The 23,736-nt window shown below is 38.1% G+C and overlaps 1 protein-coding gene across 1 annotated transcript in view; it reads right to left on the bottom strand.

Moving 5' to 3' along the window:
* The window catches only part of CCDC172 (coiled-coil domain containing 172), a 49,104-nt gene extending 27,702 nt beyond the window's left edge, over positions 1 to 21,402 (bottom strand). Inside the window, exons 1-3 of the mRNA XM_020779977.3 lie at positions 9,837 to 21,402; positions 8,424 to 8,509; positions 835 to 951 (exon numbers count right to left, since the gene is read on the bottom strand). Coding sequence (XP_020635636.3) covers positions 835 to 951; positions 8,424 to 8,509; positions 9,837 to 9,915 — 282 coding nt within the window. The 5' untranslated portion in view covers positions 9,916 to 21,402. The remainder of the gene's footprint in view (positions 1 to 834; positions 952 to 8,423; positions 8,510 to 9,836) is intronic.
* Between the last annotated feature and the right edge of the window lie 2,334 nt (positions 21,403 to 23,736).

The following is a 23,736-nucleotide window of genomic DNA, read 5'->3' as shown; positions in this document are numbered from 1 at the left end:
CTTGGGACTCTTGAAAATTGAAAGAAGAATATAAGGGAAACAAAATTCACTTCCTCAACTTCTTTTAGAGCATGCTCTCTTACAGTCTCAACACTTCAAAGCCTCCCACAAATGCTGTCTCTGTAAACGTGCTTTGCATTTTCCAAGGCATTTTTATTCTTATATAATTACATTATATAAATATAAGAGCCACTTTGCATTATTTATTCTTATATAATTACATTATATAAATATAAGAGCCACTAGCTTATTTGGAGCAGAAGGACAGTTTTGCAAGCACTCCCCACACTCTGGCAGGCTCCTGTCACACAACAGATCTTGTGACCAATCTCACAGTGTAAGACCAAGCAGGCAAAGTGGAAGCTATAGGAGTGGAAAGAATGATTATGTGACTGCTCTTATGTGTTGCACTTCCTGAAGTCAAGATACATGCCATGTACACAAAAACACACACAGGGGGTGGGGGTCTGAAAAGAATATCCGTTGGGATTACAGGCCTTTCTGTATTTTACAGTAGACAGTTTTAGCAGTTTGATGCCATTTCAACCGCAATAGCTCCAAGCTAATATAAATCATCAACCAACACTCTCCTGCTTGGAGAGGGCTGAGATATTATTGTGTTAATTAATTCTTTACCACTAAGTAGTAATAATTTTTTTAAAAAAATGAGCTTCTATTGGTGGATCAAGAGCCACCATGGATGAACTACCTTGTGTTGCAGTATAATCACTACCACCATAAAAAATTATAACAATTAAGAATTGTATATCCAAATACATGTTTCACCAAAAGCTGAAAGGCTATTGCTCTAAAACAACATCATTAGAAACATACAAATTTTTCAAGCAGAACACCCTTCTGGTTTAGAAGTTCACTCTTCTGTTTTTCTAAGCTTTCTTCCCATTTCTTCAAAAGCTCCAAGTTAAATAACTTTTCGGAGAGCAACTGAACCTAAAAACAAAAAACAAAAAAAACTTTGTTTATAAAGGGAGCACAGCTGGTGTCTATAAACAAAGGCTTATGTTAGATACAAATTCTATTAGACTCTATGTAGGCTTAAACAGCTTGATTTTTTTCCTATAGTCTGCCTTATAAACCTGATAAAGCAGGGATTTGACCAGTCTTTAGCAACTACAGCAGAATTCTGTTTATTCCCTCCGCTCACACAATGGTCCATAGCATGAGTGGTCATACAGCTTCCAAAAAAAGTTGTACAGCTTATCAAAAGTTGTACAATGAGGCATCCAGTAACACCTCCTTGTGCCAGCTTGGAAATTGTCCAGTGACTCCCACAAAATACAATTGTGCATGCAGAAGGAAGAAATGTGATTTTTCCCTATGTTTTTATTGCTGTTATCTACTGACTGAGTACTGGCACAGTTTGTTTTACAGTATCTGGTGAAGAAATTTCAGTAGTTGAAATGTTGTCTTAGGATCAAACCAAATATTAAGGGAAATTTGCATATTCTGAATGTTTTTCCAGTTTTCCTTCCACAACAGGGTTTCCTTAGCAATACACAGTATATCTTGGCAGTCAGACTTGCAAATTAAATAGGTGTTTTATCTTCAAATGACCAGTCACCAAAAAAGCACTCTAAGAAAATATACAGTTAAGGAGATCACATGCTATGATTGACAGACATCTTTCTACACTAGCAGGAACACACCAATATATGGTCAGTGTGTTATCCAGTTTGACTCTGAATATTCTCTCTACTAAAATATGCTTAATATTCATATCACCATCATCTGAAGCCAAAATAATGTAGAATATAATATCCTGTTTCCCTGAAAATAAGACCTAACCTGAAAATAAGCCCTAGTGTGATTTTTCAGGATGCTCGTAATATAAGCCCTGCCCCAAATATAAGCCCTAGTTAAGTGAAACCGTGCCTTCCATCATTGTGCACCAACCAGAAGAATATGACATGACTGTATTTAAATAAATGTAGATTATTATACATGGGGAAAAAAATAAAACATCCCCTGAAAAGCGGCCCTAATGCGTTTTCTGGAGCAAAAAATAATGTAAGACCCTGTCTTATTTTCGGGGAAACACAGTATCAAATGTTTCTAATCATTAATATTCCCATTACGTAATATAGTCATCCTGGCAACATAACTACAATATTCTTTTTATCTGATTATAGGCCATGAATCCCCTCCTAGAAATCTCTTATGGGTAAAACAATAAGGGAGTTCCAGAGTCTGGGAGCAGCAACAGAGAAGACCCTCTCCTATGTCCCCATCAAATCCACCTGTGAAGGTGGTGGGACTGACAGAAAGAGAAGGCACACTCTGCTTCTCAGCGAATGTATCCATTGCTACCCTGGTTGCTACAGAAGGGACTTTCCCTCTTTGGTGGCCAGCACTGAAATAGGATACGCTGGCCAAAGAGTTATGCTACTGTCATATGCTGACCAGGCAGATCTTCGGTACAAGGCTGCACCCTAAAACACCTATCACATGATATTTTTTTAGAACAGCATTTTAAAAGGAAGCATTGCACCTTGAAAAGGAAAATGCTATAATTCAAGTTCTAATTACATGCTATCTAGTTCTTCAGAAAACACCAAAAATTTATATTTCCTAGGAGCATTTCTTTGACCATAAGCACTCTCTGTGAAATAGATGTCAACATCTTTGAACTCTGTGTCCCTCTATTTGCAACTGTAAGATCGTGCCAGTTCTTGTATGCATAAAAATATAGAGTAATCTCTCTCTAAAAGAATTTGGAAAAGAAATCCAAAGTGTTATTGCTCATAGCTTAATATATATTACACTAGAGATCTTCAGAAAGAATAAGTTAAGGTTATATTTTGCATCAAGACAAATCGATAAGTGGTGACAATTCTAATAGTGTTCAGTATTTATTTCATCCAGTGAAAGTAATACAGATTGGCTTTTTCTAACCTTTTAAGGTGTATAGTCTTTTGAAAAATAAACTGAGACTAATCAATTATACAAATTAAAAAGCATTGACCTTTATGTAATTAATTCTGTGATTTTAAAGCTGTTAATTGGTTTAGCAATGCTTTTCTAGTCTTTTTCATTAGTAATCCACAGTGCATGTTTCCCCAAGTTGGTGATCCTCATGGAAACCAAAACTGTAAATCAGAATGTGTCAATAACAAATTATTTATTTATCAGTAGAATTATGATTGTTGTCAATTAGTTCTGCAATTGGCAACATAAAGAATGCATTTGTGTACTTTGGTAAAAAGTATAATGAAATTTCTGTTCTGTGAACCAGGTCTACTGCTACAACTGAGGTCATGAAATACACAGGATGTGATATTGATGTAATAAGAGTTCTTTTAAGTTCCATATTTATACATGACTGCCTAGCTTTTCTATAGGGCTGTGGCTTTCAACAAAAATAAAGTTAAGAGACAGAACTTTCAGAATTGAGATAATACACAGGATGGTGAACATTTAAGAGAGCTGTACAGTTTTGTTGAATTTTTTTAACAGATTACTCCTAATTGTCCTGGAGACTAGACAGAGGCCAGAGATTTTGCATGCACATGGATTCCCTTTAATATATTGTCTACTGAAATGAAATGATAGTAGAAATGGGAGAACTCTTTGATCCGTGTCTCATGAGAAAACAGACACTACCAAAGTTCTTATCCCGCTATGCCCTTCCCCAAATTGGAAGATGTCTTAAACTTTTTTTCCCAAGCTTAGTGGGCTTGTAAAAACTGTCTGCTCAAATCTGCAAGTTTTTCCCTCTCCAATTTAAGCTAATGGAACCAATGTTACTTTGTTGTTGTTTAGTCCTTAAGTCATGTTCGACTCTTCGTGACCCCATGGACCAGAGCAGGTCAGGCCCTCCTGTCTTCCACTACCTCCCGAAGTTGGGTCAAATTCATACTGGCAGGTTCGATGACACTGTCTAGCCATCTCATCCTCTATGGTCCCCTTCTCCTCCTGCCGTCACACTTTCCCAACATCAGGGTCTTTTCCAGGGAGTCTTCTCTTCTCATGAGATGGCCAAAGTATTGAAGCCTCAGCTACAGGATCTGTCCTTCTAGTGAGCACGCAGAGTTGATTTCCTTCAGAATGGATACGTTTGATCTCCTTGCAGTCCAGGGGATTCTCAAGAGCCTCCTCCAGCGCCACAATTCAAAAGCATAAATTCTTCTGCAGTCAGCCTTCTTTATGGTCCAGCTCTCACTTCCATACATCACTACTGGAAAAACCATAGCTTTGACTATGTAGACCTTTGTCAGCAAGGTAATGTCTCTGCTTTTTAAGATGCTGTCTAGGTTTGTCATCGCTTTCCTTCCAAGAAGCAGGAGTCTTTTAATTCTGTGGCTGCTGTCACCATCTGCAGTGATCATGGATCCCAAGAAAGTAAAATCTGTCACTGCCTCCATGTCTTCTATTTGCCAGGAGGTGATAGGACCAGTGGCAATGATGTTAGTTTTTTTGATGTTGAGCTTCAGACCATTTTTTGTTCTCTCCTCTTTCACCCTCATTAAGAGGTTCTTTAATTCCTCCTCACTTTCTGCCATCAGAGTGGTATAATTTGCATATTGGAGGTTGTTGATATTTCTTCCGGCAATCTTAATTCCAGTTTGGGATTCCTCCAGTCCAGCCTTCCGCATGATGTATTCTGCATATAAGTTAAATAAGCAGGGAGACCAGCCTTTCGCATGTGGTCCACACAGTCAAAGGCTTTTGCATAGTCAATGAAGCAGAAGTAGATGTTTTTCTGAAACTCTTTGGCTTTCTCCATAATCCAGCGCATGTTAGCAATTTGGCCTCTAGTTCGTCTGCCCCTTCGAAATCCAGCTTGTACTTCTGAGAGTTCTCGGTCCACATACTGCTGAAGCCTGCCTTGTAGGATTTTGAGCATAACCTTGCTAGCGTGCGAAATGAGTGCAATTGTACGATAGTTGGAGCATTCTTTAGCACTGTCCTTCTTTGGGATTGGGATGTAGACTGATCTTTTCTAGTCCTCTGGCCACTGTTGAGTTTTCCAAACTTGCTGGCATATTGAGTGTAGCGCCTTAATAGCGTCATCTTTTAAGGTTTTAAATAGTTTGACTGGAATGATATCACCTCCACTGGCCTTGTTGTTAGCCATCCTTTTTAAGGCCCACTTAACTTCACTCTCCAGGGTGTATCTGGCTCAAGGTCAGCAACCATACTATCTGAGTTGTCCCGGATACCCAGATCTTTCTGGTATAATTCCTCTGAGTGTTCTTGCCACCTTTTCTTGATGTCTACTGCTTCTGTGAGGTTCCTACCATTTTTGTCCTTTATCATGTCCATCTTTGCACAAAAGGTTCCTTTAATATCTCCAATTTTCTTGAACAAATCTCTGGTTTTTCCCTTTCTATTATTTTCCTCTATTTCTTTGCACTGTTCTGTTAAGAAGGCCCTCTTGTCTCTCCTTGCTATTATTTGGAAGTCTGCATTCAGTTTTCTGTAACTTTCCCTATCTCCCTTGCATTTTGTTTCCCTTCTCCTCTCTGCTATTTGTAAGGCCTCGTTGGACAGCCACTTTGCTTTCTTGCATTTCCTTTTCCTTTGGATGGTTTTCGTTGTTGTCTCCTGTACAATGTTATGAGCGTCCAACCAGGCACTCTGTCCACCAAATCTAGTTCGTTAAATCTGTTTTTCACTTCCACTATGTATTCATAAGGGATTTGATTTATCCCAGTGGTTTTTTCCTACTTTTTTCAGTTTAAGCTTGAGTGTTGCTATAAGAAGCTGATGATCAGAGCCACAATCAGCTCCAGGTTTTGTTTTTGCTGACTGTATAGAGCTTCTCCATCTCTGGCTGCAGAGAACATAATCAATCTTTCGGTATTGCCCATCTGGTGATCTTGGTGCAGAGTCACCTCTTGTGTTGTTGGAAAAGAGTGTTTGTGATGACCAGCTTGTTATCTTGACAAAACTCTATTAGCCTTTGCCCTGCTTCATTTTGAACTCCAAGGCCAAACTTTCCTGTTGTTCCTTTTACCTACTGACTCCCTAATTTAGCATTCCAATCCCCTATAATGACAAGAACATCTTTCTTTGGTCTCAGTTCTAGAAGGTATTGTAAATCTTCATAGAATTGGTTAATTTCAGCCTCTTCAGTATCAGTGGTTGGTGTATAAACTTGGATTACTGTGATGTTGAAAGGTCTACCTTGGATTTGTATTGAAATCATTCTACCATTTTTGAGATTGAAGGTATAGTAAACAGCTTTTCGCACTCTTTTCTTGACTATGAGGGCTACTCAATTTCTTCTACAGAATTCTTGCCCACAATAGTAGATATGAAAATCATCTGAATTGAATTCGCCGATTCCTGTCCATTTTAGTTCACTGACGCCCAGGATGTCGATGTTTATTCTTGCCATCTCCTGTTTGACCACATCCAGCTTACCAAGGTTCATAGATCTTACATTCCAGGTTCCTATGCAGTATTTTTCTTTGCAGCATCAGACTTTCCTTTCACTCCCAGGCGCGTCCACAGCTGAGTGTCCTTTCGGCTTTGGCCCAACCACTTCATTAGCTCTGGAGCTACTTGTACTTGTCATCCGCTCTTCCTCTGTAGCATGTTGGACGCCTTCCGACCTGAGGGGCTCATCTTCCAGCATCATATCTTTTAGCCTTTTAGCCTTTTGTTTCTGTCCATGGAGTTTTCTTGGCAAAGATACTGGAGTGGGTTGCCAATTCCTGCTTCAGGTGGATCACGTTTAGTCCGAACTCTCCACTATGACCTGTCCTTCTTGGGTGTCCCTGCACGGCATAGCCCATAGCTTCTCTGAATTATTCAAGCCCCTTTGCCACGACAAGGCAGCAATCTATGAAGGGGAATGCTACTACTTTAGCTCAAATGAACAATGTATGGGTATGCAGAGGCTTGTAAAACTCTCCTAACCCCCCTATCATTCAGAGACAGACTTCATGCAATCTTTTCTAAGCATCTTTTTCAATAATGATAGTCAGAAATTCTTATTGTTTAACATGATGACAATAAGCTTTGAGGTTTGCAGTTGCACATACACTATCTTTGTTCTCCTCATCCAGCAACTTTTGCTTCTAACTTCAGTTAACCACATTATAGTGTGTCATCCAAATCCTATACTGGAATTGTTAGTTATGGTTTCTTTGAATAGTACATCCTTAATGATCCTTAATACTTTTAAGTTGGCTTGTTGCACACAAATCATAATTTAGAATAACTAGTTTTGTTGTGTTTGTTTGGATGCCATTACAAATTGCATTTAGTAAGAGCTTTGATATTCCTAAGTGTTCATAGGGGAAAAGGAGCAAGAACTATATGAACACAAAGGTTGTTGTAGCTTGTCCCTGCATGCTACAATATGGTTTAGTGTAGGGGTACCACATGGACCAGGTACTCCACCACCCCAGTCAAGGTCTGTTTATGGTTTAGCATAATGTCCAAATGTGACCAAAGAAGCATGACAGCAATTAATACCATTAAATACTAGGGATAAAAGAATTCTTGATTTGATTGATGTATTACCCAGATCTCTCACAATAATGGGACTCAAAGCAACTCACACGGTTGAAAACAGATCTCTATAAAAACACAAGCTCAATACACAACTAAACAAATTTGAAAAGACTATTTAGCTTAAAACCAATATTGAAACATGTGGATTAAAAAACCCAACATCCTCCCATTAGAACCTCCCTTTTCAGCAGCCAATCATTTGCCCATCCGTAGCCACCTTAAATAAAATGATCATTGCCTGCTGGCAGCAACACAACAGGAATGGAACCAGTCTGGCAACAGCCATGGAGAAAACCCAGAATGTTCTCCCTTCTGATAGGTGAATCATTCTGCTATGCATTGTATTGTCTCTAGATTTCAGTTTATCTAAGAAAACTTTCAACATTAATTCCAGCATTTGAACAAGCCATTTGTTGTAATGGTAAGTTTCTTCTGTTTATTTGTATCTTCCTCCTTTATAATGTATTGCAATTAACATGATGTGTTCACTGATAAAATACTACAAAGCAGTGGTAATCATCTGTAACGTCATCATATGTACAACCACATTAAAAACAGAGAATATCTGTGGTATTTCCTACAGACTGTTTTAAAACAGTTTTTTACATTAAGTTTTTTAATGTGAATCAGTAACAAAGGGAGGAGAATAAATAAACTGAAAGATACTACAAACTGTACTTGTCCAGTGTTCTGGAAAACATTGAGAAACCAAAACTGGTGCAATGTAATTTTCCTGACACCTCATTTCCTCTTTAGAAGCAATAACACTTAATTTGGAGTTTCAAAATCTAGGAAGAACTATACGTTAGATATAGTATTTGGAAGCAATTCTCCTAAAAAGTTCATCTGGTCAATGGATCATCTGTCAATGTACTACGATACATATTTTTTGAAAAATATTTCTATCAATGTATCAAAGAAAATGCTTGCCATCCTACCTCATTGTCCAGTTTTGTTTTTGCTTCATCCAACTGTTTTGTTATACTTATAACTTTTTCATGGCCTAGTGCTATTTCCTGTTTAACTGCAACAGAAAATGGACTTTAATCATATGAAAGAAATGGTAGGTGAATAAAATATAACCAGTGGAGGTATAAGTTTGACAAGTGATGCACATCTTGCTGTGGGACACACTTAACTTGAGGGGCACATTTAAATCAATCTGTGGCTATGAATAGCCTCAAAAAAACAACAACAATTCTTCAGTCTGCCCAGAACCCAACAAGCTGAAATAAGGCGCTTGATATTAAGAGTAAGAGGTCGTCTACACAGGGGTTCACTATGCTCTGGAACAGCTGGGATTGCTCTAAAAACATTAACTACGTGATGTTTTTGTTAGATTGCTCCAAACAGTCCCTAGTGATGACCAGTCCATCCCAGAGTCAGAGATATGTTTTAGATGGCAAGGAGGGAAAATTCTTCAAAGCTGATTCCCTTCAGATCTTAATCCATAGAAGGATTATGTAGTTTATCACTTGGCAACAGCACAACATTTCTATACTGTAGTATCATTTGTCCATCCTATATTGATTTATGAAATGCTCTGCAGTTCTACTCCTAGGTCTCACAATGCAGTTAAAATTATTTGTTCTGTATCAGAACATGTCACTCTGTGGAGCTGCAGGTCTGAGAATCTCTTAGCCAGCATGACTGGTGGCCAGGACTACAGTTTGGGAACTGTAGTGTTAAAAAAAAAAAAGCACTTTTCACTCAAGCCAGTTTCCATCCTGCCTGATGATTTAGCTAGTTTGGATATTTTTTAGAAACAGGAGGCCATTGGTTATATATTCTATTACTGTTGCATTTTGGTAGTGAGGTAGCACTTTTAGGCCTCAGGTGCCAAATTAACTCAACCAGCTGTCTAAGGAGAAGAAGGATTTACTGCTCTGCCTCAGGCAGGAAAATACAGCAAGAAAGGCCTGGTCTCATACAACTGTCCTAATTAGTAACTTATACAGCTGAACATCCTACACCAATACTACTCAAGCTTACTCAAAAATAAGTCTCAGCAAGCTTACATAAACAGGCAAGACTTAAACTGCATTTAATTTTCTTTGTTGGACCTAACTCCTTCCCATCTAGTGGCAAACCACTACTCTGGGTAGCTTACAGAAAAACATAGAAGACAAGGCTGAACAGAAAATAATGTTTCAGATAGATAATGACAATAATAAAATAACAAGCCAAGCATCATAAATGTAAATCAATAACACATTTAAAATTGACTGTGAGTGACTCAGTACAGGGCATCACAAATTGTCTTCTTGGATATGTTGAGAAAGATTACTGAGGTTAAAATGGACAGATTAGAACCCTGCTGGCTCCAAATTACACAGAGATGGCCCCCCCACCCTGGTTCATGAGGCGGCGCTTCTCCTCCGCTTTCTGTTCTGTCAGAAGGATTTGTTGAAACAAGGCGTCCAAGCTCATGTTTCTACTCTCTGCCTCTCCTTGGGAGGAAGAAATGGAGGCCAGTCAATCTTTTGTATCTTTCTCTGTTAAGGAATGGCAGGAAGATGATGAGGGCCCTGTTTCAAGGAGGGGGAAATCCTGCCAACCACCCCATACAGCAGGTCTTCTGACCCTCCTCAGGATACACTTTCCCCTTGTCCCAATTCCTGCTGGTGGGCAAAACTGGGAGAAATACTCTTATGTCAGCCTGGACAAAACCACTTCAGATTAGAGGGAGAGGTTACATGTTAAAATACTCTCTCTAAATTAACACACATCCTGCTGGTATATGAGGGAGAACTATTTCGCCTAGCCACTTCTCTTTGTGTAGTAGTGTGTAACATTTAGGGGACTTTTTCTGAGGTGGAACATTAAAGACATTTTACTGCACCTGCAGTTGTAAAGTAGGGGAGCCCGGCATGCTTTTGCCCCCATCAGCCTCACCATTTAAAAATGATAGGCTAACCTTGTCCAAATTGCTGCTTTCCTCATGTCCAGTGAGTAAGAAAATCCTTAGGAAGAGGCTGCAATTGCAATGTTTTAGTTTAGAAGGAGAACACTGGGCAGAAAAGGAAGTCCTCTTTCCCTTTATCTAGGTAAGGAAATAATTCAGGTAAAATTTCAGTGCATGTGTACAGGACAAGTAGTGGAAGGGCAAATCCATATAGCTATATACTATATTTATACATGTCCTTGTATTTAGCTTTAGGACCTTGAAGATGTTGTCACTGGAACTACTTTCTTTGAGCCACGGATCCTTATATAAAATGAGACTTTGAAAGATAGTGATGTCCTTAGATTTAATTCCTGATACATTTTGGATTAAAGAGACTTTGTAGGACTTCATTTTCTGCAGCAGCTCCTGGTCTGGCACCTTGTTGATGCAGGGAATTTAGAGGCATATATTTTTCAAGCAGCCAGTTTGACAGACTTCTTTTATTACTGTTTTTGCTTTTGATAATATTTCAGATCTTTGCAAAGTTCACTGTTAGCAGTACTCATTTCAAAAAACCAGTCCCATTGAATCAAAAAGGTGGTATGAAATTGTTGCTCAACATTTTATATCAATTAAGGCCTATTCACATTTACCTGGGAATAAACTACACTGAAATTGAACTAACCTTTGAGCAGACAAGTTTCTGTGGGTTGTGTAAGTCTGCGTTCATACAACACAGTTCCCTGGGAATAAATGCCACTGATTTTTATGGCATTTCCTTTTGAATAGAAATGGATAGGAACACTCTGTAAACACATAGCACCAGATATTTTTCCTTAATTGAGGGAAAGTCCTGGTTAGATAAACTCTTAAATTTAGAGCAGCATTGGCAACTGTACCCTCCAGATATTTTTGAGTGTGTGTGGGAGGTGAAACTCTCAGAAAATCCTAGCCATCATTTCCAATGGTGAGGGATGATGGGAACTGCAGTCTATGGACATCCACATTTTTTCCTTCTGTACCATTTTTCACTTACTGTAATTAGAAAGATTAAAAAGTGGAAAAGGTGGGAATATGCTCTCCTTGTTCTTCACTTTTCTGACAACTTTTCTGGCAACACCATTAAATATCTAGGTGCTTATTTTTAGAAAAATAATAACAGAGGTGGAACTGGAACATATAAAATAAAGGTAATGGTTCTCAAAACGTTCCTTCCTAAAGTTGCAAAAAAAAGAGAGGCTTGTAGATTATAAAGGGTCTAATAAGACCCTTTTAGAGTTGGAAGGGGGCGATAAAACCAAATCCCTGCTTAATGCAGGAATCCAACTTAAAGTATGTCTAACAGATAGTTGTCTAACTTTCTCTTGAATGCCTCCAGTGCTGGACTATTCTCCATCACCCAAGGTAATTGGTTCCATTGTAACACTGCTCTAAAGGAAGCTTTTCCTGTAATTTAACTGAAATCTGGTTTCCTGTAACTTGAGCCCATTATTGTGTGTCCTGCAGTCTGGGATGATCAAGAACTAATTCTGCCCCTCCTCTGTACAACAATCCTTTAAGTATTTGAAGAGTGCCATTGTATCTCCCTCCAGTCTTATTTTCTTCAGGCTAAACATGTCCAACGCTTTCAATCTTTCCTCATAGAACTTGGTTTCCAGTCTCCTGATCGTCCTTGTTGCCCTCCTCTGAATTTGTTCCAGTTTGTTGGCAACTTTCTTGAAGTTGCTTTGCTAAAGTCAAGATATATTGCATCTACAGCATTCCCACTGTCTACGAAGTGGGTTACTGGGTCAAAAAAAGGAGATATGATTTGTGTAGTAGGGTGTCTTTTTGGCTATGTTGGCTTCTAGGTACTGTTGCGTTGTTTTCAAAGTGCTTGTACACCGGTCACTTTATAATCTGTTTCAGATTGGCTAACTGGTTTGTAGTTCCAAAGTTCCTCCTCCTTGTCCTTTTTGAAGATAGGGACAACATTAGCTCTCTTCCAGTCATCTGGCAGTTCACCTATCCTCCATGTCTTCAAGAAAATAATAGACAGTAGTTCTGACAGTTCTTCAAGCCTGTTCCTTCAGTACTCTTGGACACAGTTAATCAGAACCTGGAGATATAAACTCATTAAAAGTAATGAGGTATTGACTTTCTGTTAATCAATCTCAAGCTGCAATCCTGCCCCCTTCACTTGTACTTCACATTTTCTAAGAGGGTCATCGACTCTCTTTTGGGAGAAAACTAAGCTAAAGTAGGAATTGAGCACATCTGTCTATTTTGGGGCATCTGTTATCATGATGGTTTCCCCACTGCATAGCTGAGCCACTATTTCTTTTCTGTCTTTTGCCACACATGTATGCGAATAACGCTTTTTCCCTTACTGTTAGGGTCTCTTGCTAGCCTCAGTTCATTTTTAGCTTTTGCTTTCCTTGCACCATTGCTGCCCTTCTTTGCTACCTGTCTGTACTCTTCCTTTGTGGCCTGGCCTTGCTTCCACTTGCTATAGATGATATTTCTCTTTGTTTGTTTGTTTTCAGGTCCTCTCTGAGCTTTTTATGCTGTCACATTGATTGGTTTTGCTTTCTTCCACCTTTTTGTGTATGTTGGAATTGTTTGTGGTTTGTTTGTTCTCACACAGCAAACAAAGAAAATGTGAAAACAAAAATGTATCACAAGATGGCAACATTTGTTTTTTTCAAAGAGATGCAGGTGTTATATTTGAAATTGATTTTGAACATTTCTGTAAATGCACAAAATTTAAAGCTGTGATTTGTATTGCATCATTGTATGCACTAGTAAATACAGATTTTTTGAAACTTTATGGTGAATCACCCTATTATTATTATTTTTTTTCTGGTGTGTTTTGTCTGCTTAGCTTCTTTATCGGAAGAGATGCTAGTTTTGCACACATTGCAGAAATATATGGAGAAATGTATGAATGATTTAAAATTATGATTGATTTCTTGGCCTTGCAGTGGAAGCTAGATCTTAAATTAGAGTTGGAAAGTTCTTGGCAGGTTGTATAAAACCTGTTCCAGGAGAAAAGGAACAGAGGAACAGTTAAAGTACCTCAGAACTGATCTTCAGCATTACTTTAATAGCATTGTTGCCAAAGAGAGGACCATTTGGATATATGCTAAACAGCTCCCTCTGCACTATGATTCATGCATTTTCATCCACATTGCATAATGTTCTACTTCTAGAAAAGAAACTGGCCAAGCTATGAAAAGAACCATTCTGTGCAAACAGCTGCCTGTGTTGGAAAACACCTTGTTATTTCACCTTTACAGGGAGAACCAAGCTACAAATGAACAGTTTCAAAATTCCTGTGAAGGAATTCTTCACAATTCCTGTGAAGAATTGCCATTCCTTGGTGAATCTTCATGTAACTGTTACCTGAATAATTTTCAGGTTTATAATAGATGACAATTCACAATACTGTTATTGTAGTTTTGGAGATGGAGATAATGCTGCAGTTGAGAGCAGTTTGTTAAATCCACGCAGGCCCTTAGTTATAAAGGAGACCACAGAAATCTTGCATCTAAAATACCCCATCTGGCCTTCTCTTCTAGAGCCCAGACTCACTGGCTATTGATTTCCATGGGCTGTGCTTGCCCTCCTGGAACACATATTTATTTCCTGATTATGGAGCTTATTAATGCATTGGCAAGTATTGTACCTCATCTGTTATTATTCATTTAACTATGCAGACCTCTCTTGTTATACTCACTATACCTAGAAACATTCCAGTACAAATGTCTGGCTATGATTCTAGCACTGGCGATATTTAATAGATGGCATAGATGATATTATCCAAACGAGGAATAAATAAATGTTTTAATCTTACACAAGTGAATATTCTGGTAATTTCATCCACATGGGAAAATGTGTAATTATACCACTAGAAGATGTGTTATGGCTTTCGAAATTCCTATGTCAGATTACATGAGAATTTATGTCCATTACAATGCTGGTGACTGAGGTCAAATATTAGAGAGTATTTTTGTTTCTTTATTTTTGTTCTTTCCCCTGTTTCTAGGTTAGGGAAAACAGAACTACATTGTTAAGTAACCTCCAAAGAGGTAATCATGTTAGTTTGGCTCAGCATGTATAACAAAACCAAAACCAAAATATTGTGGCACCTTTCGGACTAACAGATTTATTTCTGAGGAAGTGGATTGTAATTCCGACTACAAAAACTCACAGAGAATGAAATCTGTTAGTCTTTATGTATAAACAGTACTTTATGTTTATATTTATGATTTTTTTTTTTATTAAAAGCTTTATTGGTCCCAAAACATTTAGCACTTGAATAATTTGACTAATGTCTCTGAAAGGCATTAGGAAATACATTTCTGGTTTCCTTTTCCTTTAGAATGAATCTGAGCCCTTAACATTTGGCTGTGAGGTAAACAACTTGATAGCAGCAGCTAGAGTTTTTTGGAGGGGTTGTAAAAGAAAACAACTACAGTACTTGTATTGTGAAATCTCAGTTTCTGTATTGCATCCTGGAGTTTATGTAAGTCCGTCTGGAACAAAAAAAAATGCTTTGGATCTCATTCCTTGAGTTTATCAGAAATGTGAAGATTTTTGAAATCCATTGAATAGTCTCTTGTGCTTGTAATCATAATAATACCTGTTTTATGTACTCATTGGTAAATGCTAAAAAATGAATAGAAACCTATGGATTAACTGGGACTGCCTTATTTGTGTGCAAAAGGTGTGCACATGCAGGACTACAGTTTAAAATTCTATGAGTCCTGAAAAATAGTTAATTACCACGTTAGTTCATTACAATTTTAAAGTAATTCTTTCGTGTTTCCAGAAAATAACTTTGATTTTTTTTAAAAAAAATGTGAATTCCACAAGTCATTGCCCTGTGGTATAAAATATACTCTTCACATAGAAAGAGAAGTGCTAGAATTAGATTCCACCTGTATATTTCATTGCATCTAGGTTTTGTACTCATGGTCTGCCACACTTCCCCCACTTTTATTACACTATATTACATTATATTACATTGTATTGTATTGTATATGACATTTATATCTATTTATATCTCATTTTTCCTTGAAGCAGCTTAAAGAAGCATGTGAAAGTCTTCTACTCCTCACTTAATTTTCACAACAGCCCTGTGAGGTAAGTCAAACTGAATGGCCCAAAGTTATATTGTGAATTTCATGGCAAAGTAGGGATTTTGAACCCAGCTTTCCCAAATTCTAGCCTAGTATACCCATTACACCACATTGGCTTCTTAGTTATAACCTTAGGTTCTCACCACTGTGATCACATTCTTCACTAACAGAGATTGATGTACTGCTGATGAGACCTCAAATGCAAGGATGGTGATGCACATGATCTCTGCTTCCCCTCTTCATAGTTTCAAAACAGGCTTTAAGCATCTGTGCACATGATAAACATCTTAATAATCCTGATCTTAGAAACTGTATGTTTCTTTGTTAACTTTTCATGACTTCAAAGCATTATAGCTGCACAAGAATGCATCTGTGTCATTGTGCAGCAGAGCAAATCAACTTTCTACAAAGCAACTCTAAAAATAAGGGCAGCTCAAACAATAAATTGTAACTTTGAAGCTGAGTATCAGATCAGGTCTAAATTTGGTTTTTGCTCTGTGCCAAATGTTGGGGAAGTATGAAGAAAAGATTTTCAAGTTACAGTTTTTTAAAAGTAAAACTGTTTTACTTTACATTCGGAAATAGGTGACCCCAAACAACCCCAGATTAAAACAGATCACATTAATTGAAAATACTAATTTTGCTTATATGGTTGATCCCACTGACTTTTTTTTAATTTGGAAAAAATCCAGGCTGCAGGTGCTGAAATACTGATCCTCAAAACAGGCCTTTCAAAACTCTCCTTTATCCTCTCAAATTGTGGATGTGCTGTGCTCTGTTTCTGAGCATAAATAAACATTGGCCCTGAAGGAACATAGCTGAAACTTCTTTCTGAATATAGGTGACTGGGTTGCTTATGGCAAAACCTCTTGAAATACATCTAAACTATCCAATACCTTCCAGGTTCACAGACATGTATTTGAGTACATATAGTTAATCTGAAACACACATTTCTTCTAAGCATTTTGATTACTTGGTGGCTGCAAGCAATAGAAACCTAGAGAACTTGTTGAAAAAACAGGCCTTGGCTAACTGATGAAGAAAAGAAGTCAGGAAGAAAAGAGAGACCACCCCTGCTTGGTGGCTGTTTGTGAATGGACTATCTTGACTGCTGCCTTTGGTGTCATCAGCATTGAGGATCTCCTTTGGTTTATGAAGTTTGGCATCCTGTTTCCTGCTGGCAATGCAGGCACAATATTGTTCAGAAATATGGACCATTTTGAATCATGGACACAGAAGCACAGTATCTCACATTCATAAACTGGTGTTGGGGTTTTTTTAAGAATTGAATTTTATATGGCACATGCTTTTAAAAAAAGAATTGAATTTTATATGGCATACACTTTCCAGATAACCTTTCACTGAATTCTGTAAACATGCTTTATTACTTTATGACTTCTATGTCAGAAATTATTTTATTTACATATTTAGGATGTACTTTTAGAATGTTCTAAAATATTAAGTGACATAATTACCTGTTCTAAAGAATTTATGTATATTGCTATAATTCACCAGTTGTAACCTTATTTGCCATTGCATCAACATTAGTTTATACTGCATTCTATCTAGATACTTCTAGGAAGCAGATAATTTTAAAATTCATAACAGAAGTGTTCTTTTGAATTAATGTGAATGACTTTGAAGCCTTTCCCATAATTTGATTAAAGCTGAATGTGCTTATTAGTATTCTGAAAATTACTTGAATACTAAAGATATCCAGTTCTTCTTCATAATGTGTCAATGTCTACGCTAAAAGCTATTTTATAAATTAGATAGCCTAATAAATTGTATTCCTCCTCTAAAACTGTGTCAGTTCCCATAACTGTTTTGCATGTAATGAACTTTACCTCAGCGGTTACACAGTCAACCTATTGTCTGCCGTAAGCTTAAAAAACCCCTAGATATTGCCTCTCTTGGCTGCTAGTGACAGGGCTATAATGTCATGAAATGTTTACAGACATTTTATTAGGAGAGAAAGAGGTCAGCAGTCAAACACTGACAAATCTGAACAGCTTCTGAGAGGGAAATGGAAGCCCACTGCTTGGCTGGGTAATATGAGGATTTGAAGGAATTGATCCATGTTCTTTGAGCAGAAAAGAAGGGAAAGAGATAGAAACCAAATTGTGTTGTAAATGTAGACAGCTGAAGGCTAGGAAGCCAGGTATAGGGGCAAAAGGGAAAAGAATAAGGATCTCAACATGCAAAAGATAGTCTGTACTTGATTACAAAAGAAGGAAACCTAAGCTAAGAAGGCTGAGACAGGTTGTGTGTTGTCCAGAGGACTGGGCCAGAAATAAGAGTCCAGTGTTGGAGAATATTGAGATAGGGAGCCAAGAGAAAAGGGCACTCTGAAAAGTCAGAGTGAGGATGAGAAACCAAAAATCAGAAATACAGTATTCTTTCAGTTCTTTGGCTACAGTTTCTGAGTCACATGTAAAGTTAACTAGGTGCATGATTTTATTTAAACAGCTGTATGGTGACATTGCCAATAGTTATGATTTTCCAATCAGTTTAACAGCTTTACATGCATGTGAGCCAACATTTTTCAAGTCAGATATTGGGACTGAAGCCACAGTTTTATGCAGGCCTCTTTGTTCATTTTTGGTAGTTCAGTCAGTCCTATCGCAAATGAAATGGTGACCAAATGAGGTGTTTGTTGAGCTTATGACTGCGTAGGGAAGAACTAGAGTTCCATGCACAATGTGGTATTAATAAAAAAAAAAATCAGACCACTGCTTTGCTTGCAGATTTAAAAAACCACACAACCAAACCTGACATGTTTTCTAATGAGCTGTTTAACATCACATCTTGTTTGAATCTGAGACTTGCTAGCAAAGCAAGAATCAAGGTTATAGACAACTTCAAGTGCATATGCCATAGAGTTCAGCAAGACTGCACTATGCATACAGCTTTATTTGAGTTGTGAGTAACCTGTTTTTGGACTGCCATTCTAATCATCCTTGACTATTGACTATGATGGCTGATACTGATGAGAGTCCAACTTCATTAAGGGAGCCATAGAATTTCGCACTACCTACCTTATTTCAAGAAAGATACATTTGAATTAATACTGATTTTAGTACACATTTTCAAAAACGTTTTAAACTAATATTCATGGATAGCAATAAACAAATTAATATATCATTGTTTGCATTGTTATTGAATATATCTAGAATAAATATGCTTCACAATTGCTGTTTCCTTTGTTGAAAGAAGTTATGTATTTGAAGTGTGACCTCTTTTACATGAAAGTAGGCCTTAATTTACAAAAGCTACATTACTTTATTTGCACAACATGGGAAAAAGAAAAATTAGATTATTCATTGGCGGTCATGGTAAATGAGAATGGAAATGGAATACATCTGGGCGTTAGAAGTAAGTGAGCACGTATGGTTTATGGGTTCAGCCCAAGTCAGATCCTGAAAACAGCAATATTTTTCTCTGTGGAAGACAAGCAGCTTTGATCACAAATCATTTATGCTTTGGATGCTGGGGAACTATAGAACGAGGGAGCCAAGAGGGAAGTGAAGCCAACAGGGAGAGCTGGGTAAAGAGCCAGGGATGATAGATAGTTTAGTGGCACTGAACTCTGGCTTGGCGAGGTTGTGGAGTCTCAGAAAGAGATGCTGGAAAGTTTCTCTCAAAGCCAGTCTTCAAAAAGAACCTTGGGGGCTATTAAAGACCTACCTGGAGGAAGAGTGACCTTTTCAGGCTCCATAATTCTTCTCCCATCTGGGTTAAAATCCGAGCAGGAGAATTATTGATGGCTTCCCCTGAACAATCATTTCTTCTCAATTGAATGGAATTGAGCAATGTTGCTTCATTCCATTCAGGAGGGGAAAATTAAGATTCTACAAGAGCTAAAGCCAATACCAGTCCTCCATAAAATTTGGCCTTTGTTAAACGCTTGGTTTTTTGCCCTTTCATTTTCCTGTACTATACCCATATAAATGCATGAAACAGCTTTGTTTCATAAGTTTCTATTGGGGTGGATGAGGGGAGGAATTCTCAGAAAAAAATCGATGTCAAAGCGGATAAAAAGGTTTCCAAATTGACTCTACACTTTCTATACCCTTCCCTTTGCTTCATAGTTAAGATGCCATATAGTAAAAACAAAGCCAGTATTGCTGAAAGGGGAGGGGGGACAATTTTAACAAAATACAGTAGTTACTATGAGAGTGAGGGTGACATCAGGTGAAACAACAGAAGTGACTATGGATTGAAGGAGGATTAAAAATGATCCAGAGATCCAGTCACTGTTTCTGTTTCCCTTGAGAAAGGGCGCAACCTTTTTCAAGCCATTAAATGAGCTGGGTGGGCTGTCAAATTTGTCTGTTTCTCCACATTTTTCACAGAGAACTTTGCTTATTTCTGAATCCAACAGTAGTTCTGGAAACTAGTATCAAACTATTCTACTTGTTCTGTGGTACTATAATCTAGTATTGCATCTGAATTCCTTTTGGAAACGTGTCAAGAGAGTATGTTTTGTTCTGAATACACTTAGGAAGCCTTTTGCATTTGCTCAGTATGAAGTCCCATATTTCATGGGAAAAGCAAGGGAGTCAACTACATAAAACACCAGTGTTTGGACCTGAAAAGACCATGAAGTGTGAGATGGAATCCTATATATGCAGATTTGTTGGGAAACTTACTGGAAAAGTTGTAAACAATGTGTAATCTTGACTAGTAGTAGGCATCGTTCAGTCTCAAGAGACTATGGTAACATGCGCTCAATAGAGGTCTTGGAACAGTGTGTCTCAGGAGGCCAATAAGAGAATGACGATCCCTTCCACACTAAAGACAAATACAATCTGTCCCCTGTCCAGCTCCCTGATTTTGCTGGTTTCAGGACTGCCTCTTTGCCTCAGCCTGCTATACAAGTGTCTCTTCAAATTGGGAGAGGCCATGATGCAACACCTGCCTCCAGGCTGAACGCTCAGATGTCAACATTTCCCATCTGTTGAGGTCCATTCCTAAGGCCTTCAGATCCTGTTTGCAGATATCCTTGTATCGCAGCTGTGGTCTCCCTCTGGGGTGCTTTCCCTGCACTAATTCTCCATACAGGAGATCTTTTGGAATCCGACCATCAGCCATTCTCACAACATGCCCAAGCCAACGTAGATGTTGCTGTTTCAGTAATGTATACATGCTAAAAATTCCAGCTTGTTCTAGGACTACTCTATTTGGAACTTTGTCCTGCCTGGTGATACCAAAAATGTGTTGGAGACATTGTATATGGAACGTGTTCAGCTTCCTCTCCTGCTGTGCACAAAGGGTCCAGGACTCACTGCAGTACAGGAGTGTACTCAGGACACAGGCTCTATAGACCTGGGTCTTGGTATATGCCATCAGCTTCTTATTAAGCCATAGTCTCTTTGTGAGTCTAGAGAACATTGTAGCTTCTTTGCCAATGCATTTATCCACCTTGACATCTAGAGAGAGGGTGTCAGCGATCGTTGAGCCAAGGTACACAAAGACATGAACAACCTCCAATTCTTGCATGGAGATGGTAATAGAGGGAGGTGAGTCCACACACTGGCCCATGACTTGTGTTTTCTTCAGGCTGATTGTTAGTCCAAAGTCTTGGCAGGCCTTGCTACAATGATTCATGAGTTGTTGAAGGTCTTCAGCAGAATGGACAACAACAGCTGCACCATCAGCGAAGAGGAAGTCCTGCATGCATTTTAGCTGGACTTTGGTCTTTGCTCTCAATCTAGAGAGATTAAAGAGCTTTCCATCTGATCTAGTCCAGAGGTAGACACCTTCTGTTGCAGTTCCAAAGTCGTGCTTCAGCATGATGGCAAAAAATATATCAAACAGAGTTGGTGCAAGGACACTAGTTGCCAACAAAACCAGTCCTACCATTAATCACAGTAAGAAACAGCCTCATGCAAGAGATTATGGGTGTCACAAAAAGAAAGCAAATGCTCGTTTATGAAATTGTGAATTAAGGTCTCTACTCCCAAGTAAGGAATAAATACTTGAGGGATTTTCTGTCTTACTAGCCAAAATAACTCAGCAGGCTTTGAGTACTACGTGTCTCAACTTGGGTGAATGGAGAATGGAGCATCACTTGTTTGTTCCCCAGCTGCTTTAAATTTCTGATTTAAAACAAAGAATCATACCAGCAACAGCAGTAACAATAGCAGTGCATCTTTAATGCTTACACACATGTGGTGATTACTGGACACTCACATTTGAAATGTCCATAGTTTTTTGTGAATGCAAGTAGGTGCTGGGATATTTCATCATTCTCTGTGCACAGGCAGAACATTATTTCTGAAAAAGTATCACAGATAAAACAAATAGGTATTATTTATCAACTGGTCTGTGCAAACTAAACAAAAAAATCTTGCTGTGCCCAAACGTTAGAATTCTCTCTCTCTCTCTCTCTCTCTCTCTCTCTCTCTCTCTCTCTCTCTCTCTCTCTCTGCCTGCTCGTACATGAGATGCATGGAAATAAATATTACTTGTCTCACGAACTGTTTGGGAGATGAGATAGCCAAGAAAAGCGAACAGTAATGAACAATAAATGTTGCTTTCTTTTCCAGTCATAACAGCTATCTCACTCTCATTCAAATTACTGGGCATAAAATTATCTGCATATGATCTCCTATTTAAATACAGTGATAAAGTAAAAGGTGTCAATGTGAGATGAAGGTTTAACATAAATTTTTATCACTTTTTTGTGAAACGTCTGTCTGAATGACTTTATTTATCTGATATTACTCCTATTACATTTCACTCTCTGCTGTTTTTAATGTAATAAGGTGATCCTATGGACAGTTTAATAAGTGGATATTTCACTATGGGAGTTAGTATTATTTTTCATTGATCTGTATCAGATTTTCCAACATAACACAAACCAAAGAAGGAATGTTCTTTCTTCATTGAACAACAAAGGCATCTTCACAAAATATTCACAATCCTGTGATGGCTTCAGATGAAGTTTTCATCCTCCTCCTCAGTTCACAGAATGGAGGTAGTGATTCCCAGACAATGTTGTCTTCCATTTTTAATTTTCCTGTGTTTTTCCTCCACTTCTTCCATATTTTTTTCATTTTACAAAATCCACCAAGGAGGAAAAGGTAAATAGCTGCACAGTAGCTTTCATCTGATAGCAGCGGGAGACCACTGCTTCATAATTTGATGAATCATTCCATCATCATCATTCCAACAGTGGAGGTCTGGAATGTAAAATCTAAATGAATAATATCAGTGAAACTTCTTGGAAAGCCTATCAACAATACTGTCATTGCACCAGCTACAGAAGAAATTGAAAGCTTTTATTTAAATTTCCAGGAAGGAATTGATCACATAACCAAAACTGAATGTGCTGATAGCCATGGCTGTCCAAAAATGTAATAACAGGAAACAAGCCAGGAGCAAACATCTTCGGAGAATTTAGCCTGAGAGTCAGAAACAGATCAGGAGAGTGACCCACTGAATTCTGTGAAAACAACAATTTCTGTACTGCAAATGCATGCTTCAGGCAACCTAATAGAAGACTGTAGACATGAACATCACCAGATGGCCAATACTTTATAGAAATCAAATTGGCTATGCAATCATAATCAGATTGAAAATCAGGAGAACACAACTTTCCTTTGAGATGATGATACCAAGCATCACAAGCACTTCTAATGCTGGCCTTCAATCACTATAGTAATGCTCAAAGGCCATATGGATCCCATTTTAATTCTGTCTTGAACTTCAGAATCCCATATCCATAAGGGAAATTCACAAGCTGGGAATGGAAAATGTTCCAGTAAACCTTGACTTACCAAGCTTGGCTTTGGGGCTCCTTCAGAATGGTGACCGGGACAGCACCCATCTTACACACGCGCCAGGTTGGCCCTATTTTCTGTGCATGTTCAGACCATTATTTTACATTTGCACATTGCATACGGAGTTCTGATGTTCAATTTCTAGTGAACTATTATTATTATTATTCAAAAACACCAGGCATAATCAAAATTATAAAAACATTGACTGGTATTATATAACAGATACAAGTTTTAACTAAAAACCTAAGTATCTGTTAAATATCAACGCAGTATGTATGCTGTTCCTAATATTGCCATTTTTTTGTAGCTCTGATGGTGCAATATCTGAGATCTGCAGCTGCTTACCTCAGAAATCATACCATCAGAGCTACAAAGTTGTTGTTGTTGTTGTTGTTGTTGTTTTTGTTTTTGTTGTTGTTGTTGTTGTTGTTGTTGTTGTTGTTGTAATGATCCC

This window comes from Pogona vitticeps, chromosome 3, assembly GCF_051106095.1.
Source record: "Pogona vitticeps strain Pit_001003342236 chromosome 3, PviZW2.1, whole genome shotgun sequence".
NCBI lineage: Eukaryota > Metazoa > Chordata > Lepidosauria > Squamata > Agamidae > Pogona > Pogona vitticeps.
This window is presented reverse-complemented; position numbering and strand designations above follow the sequence as displayed.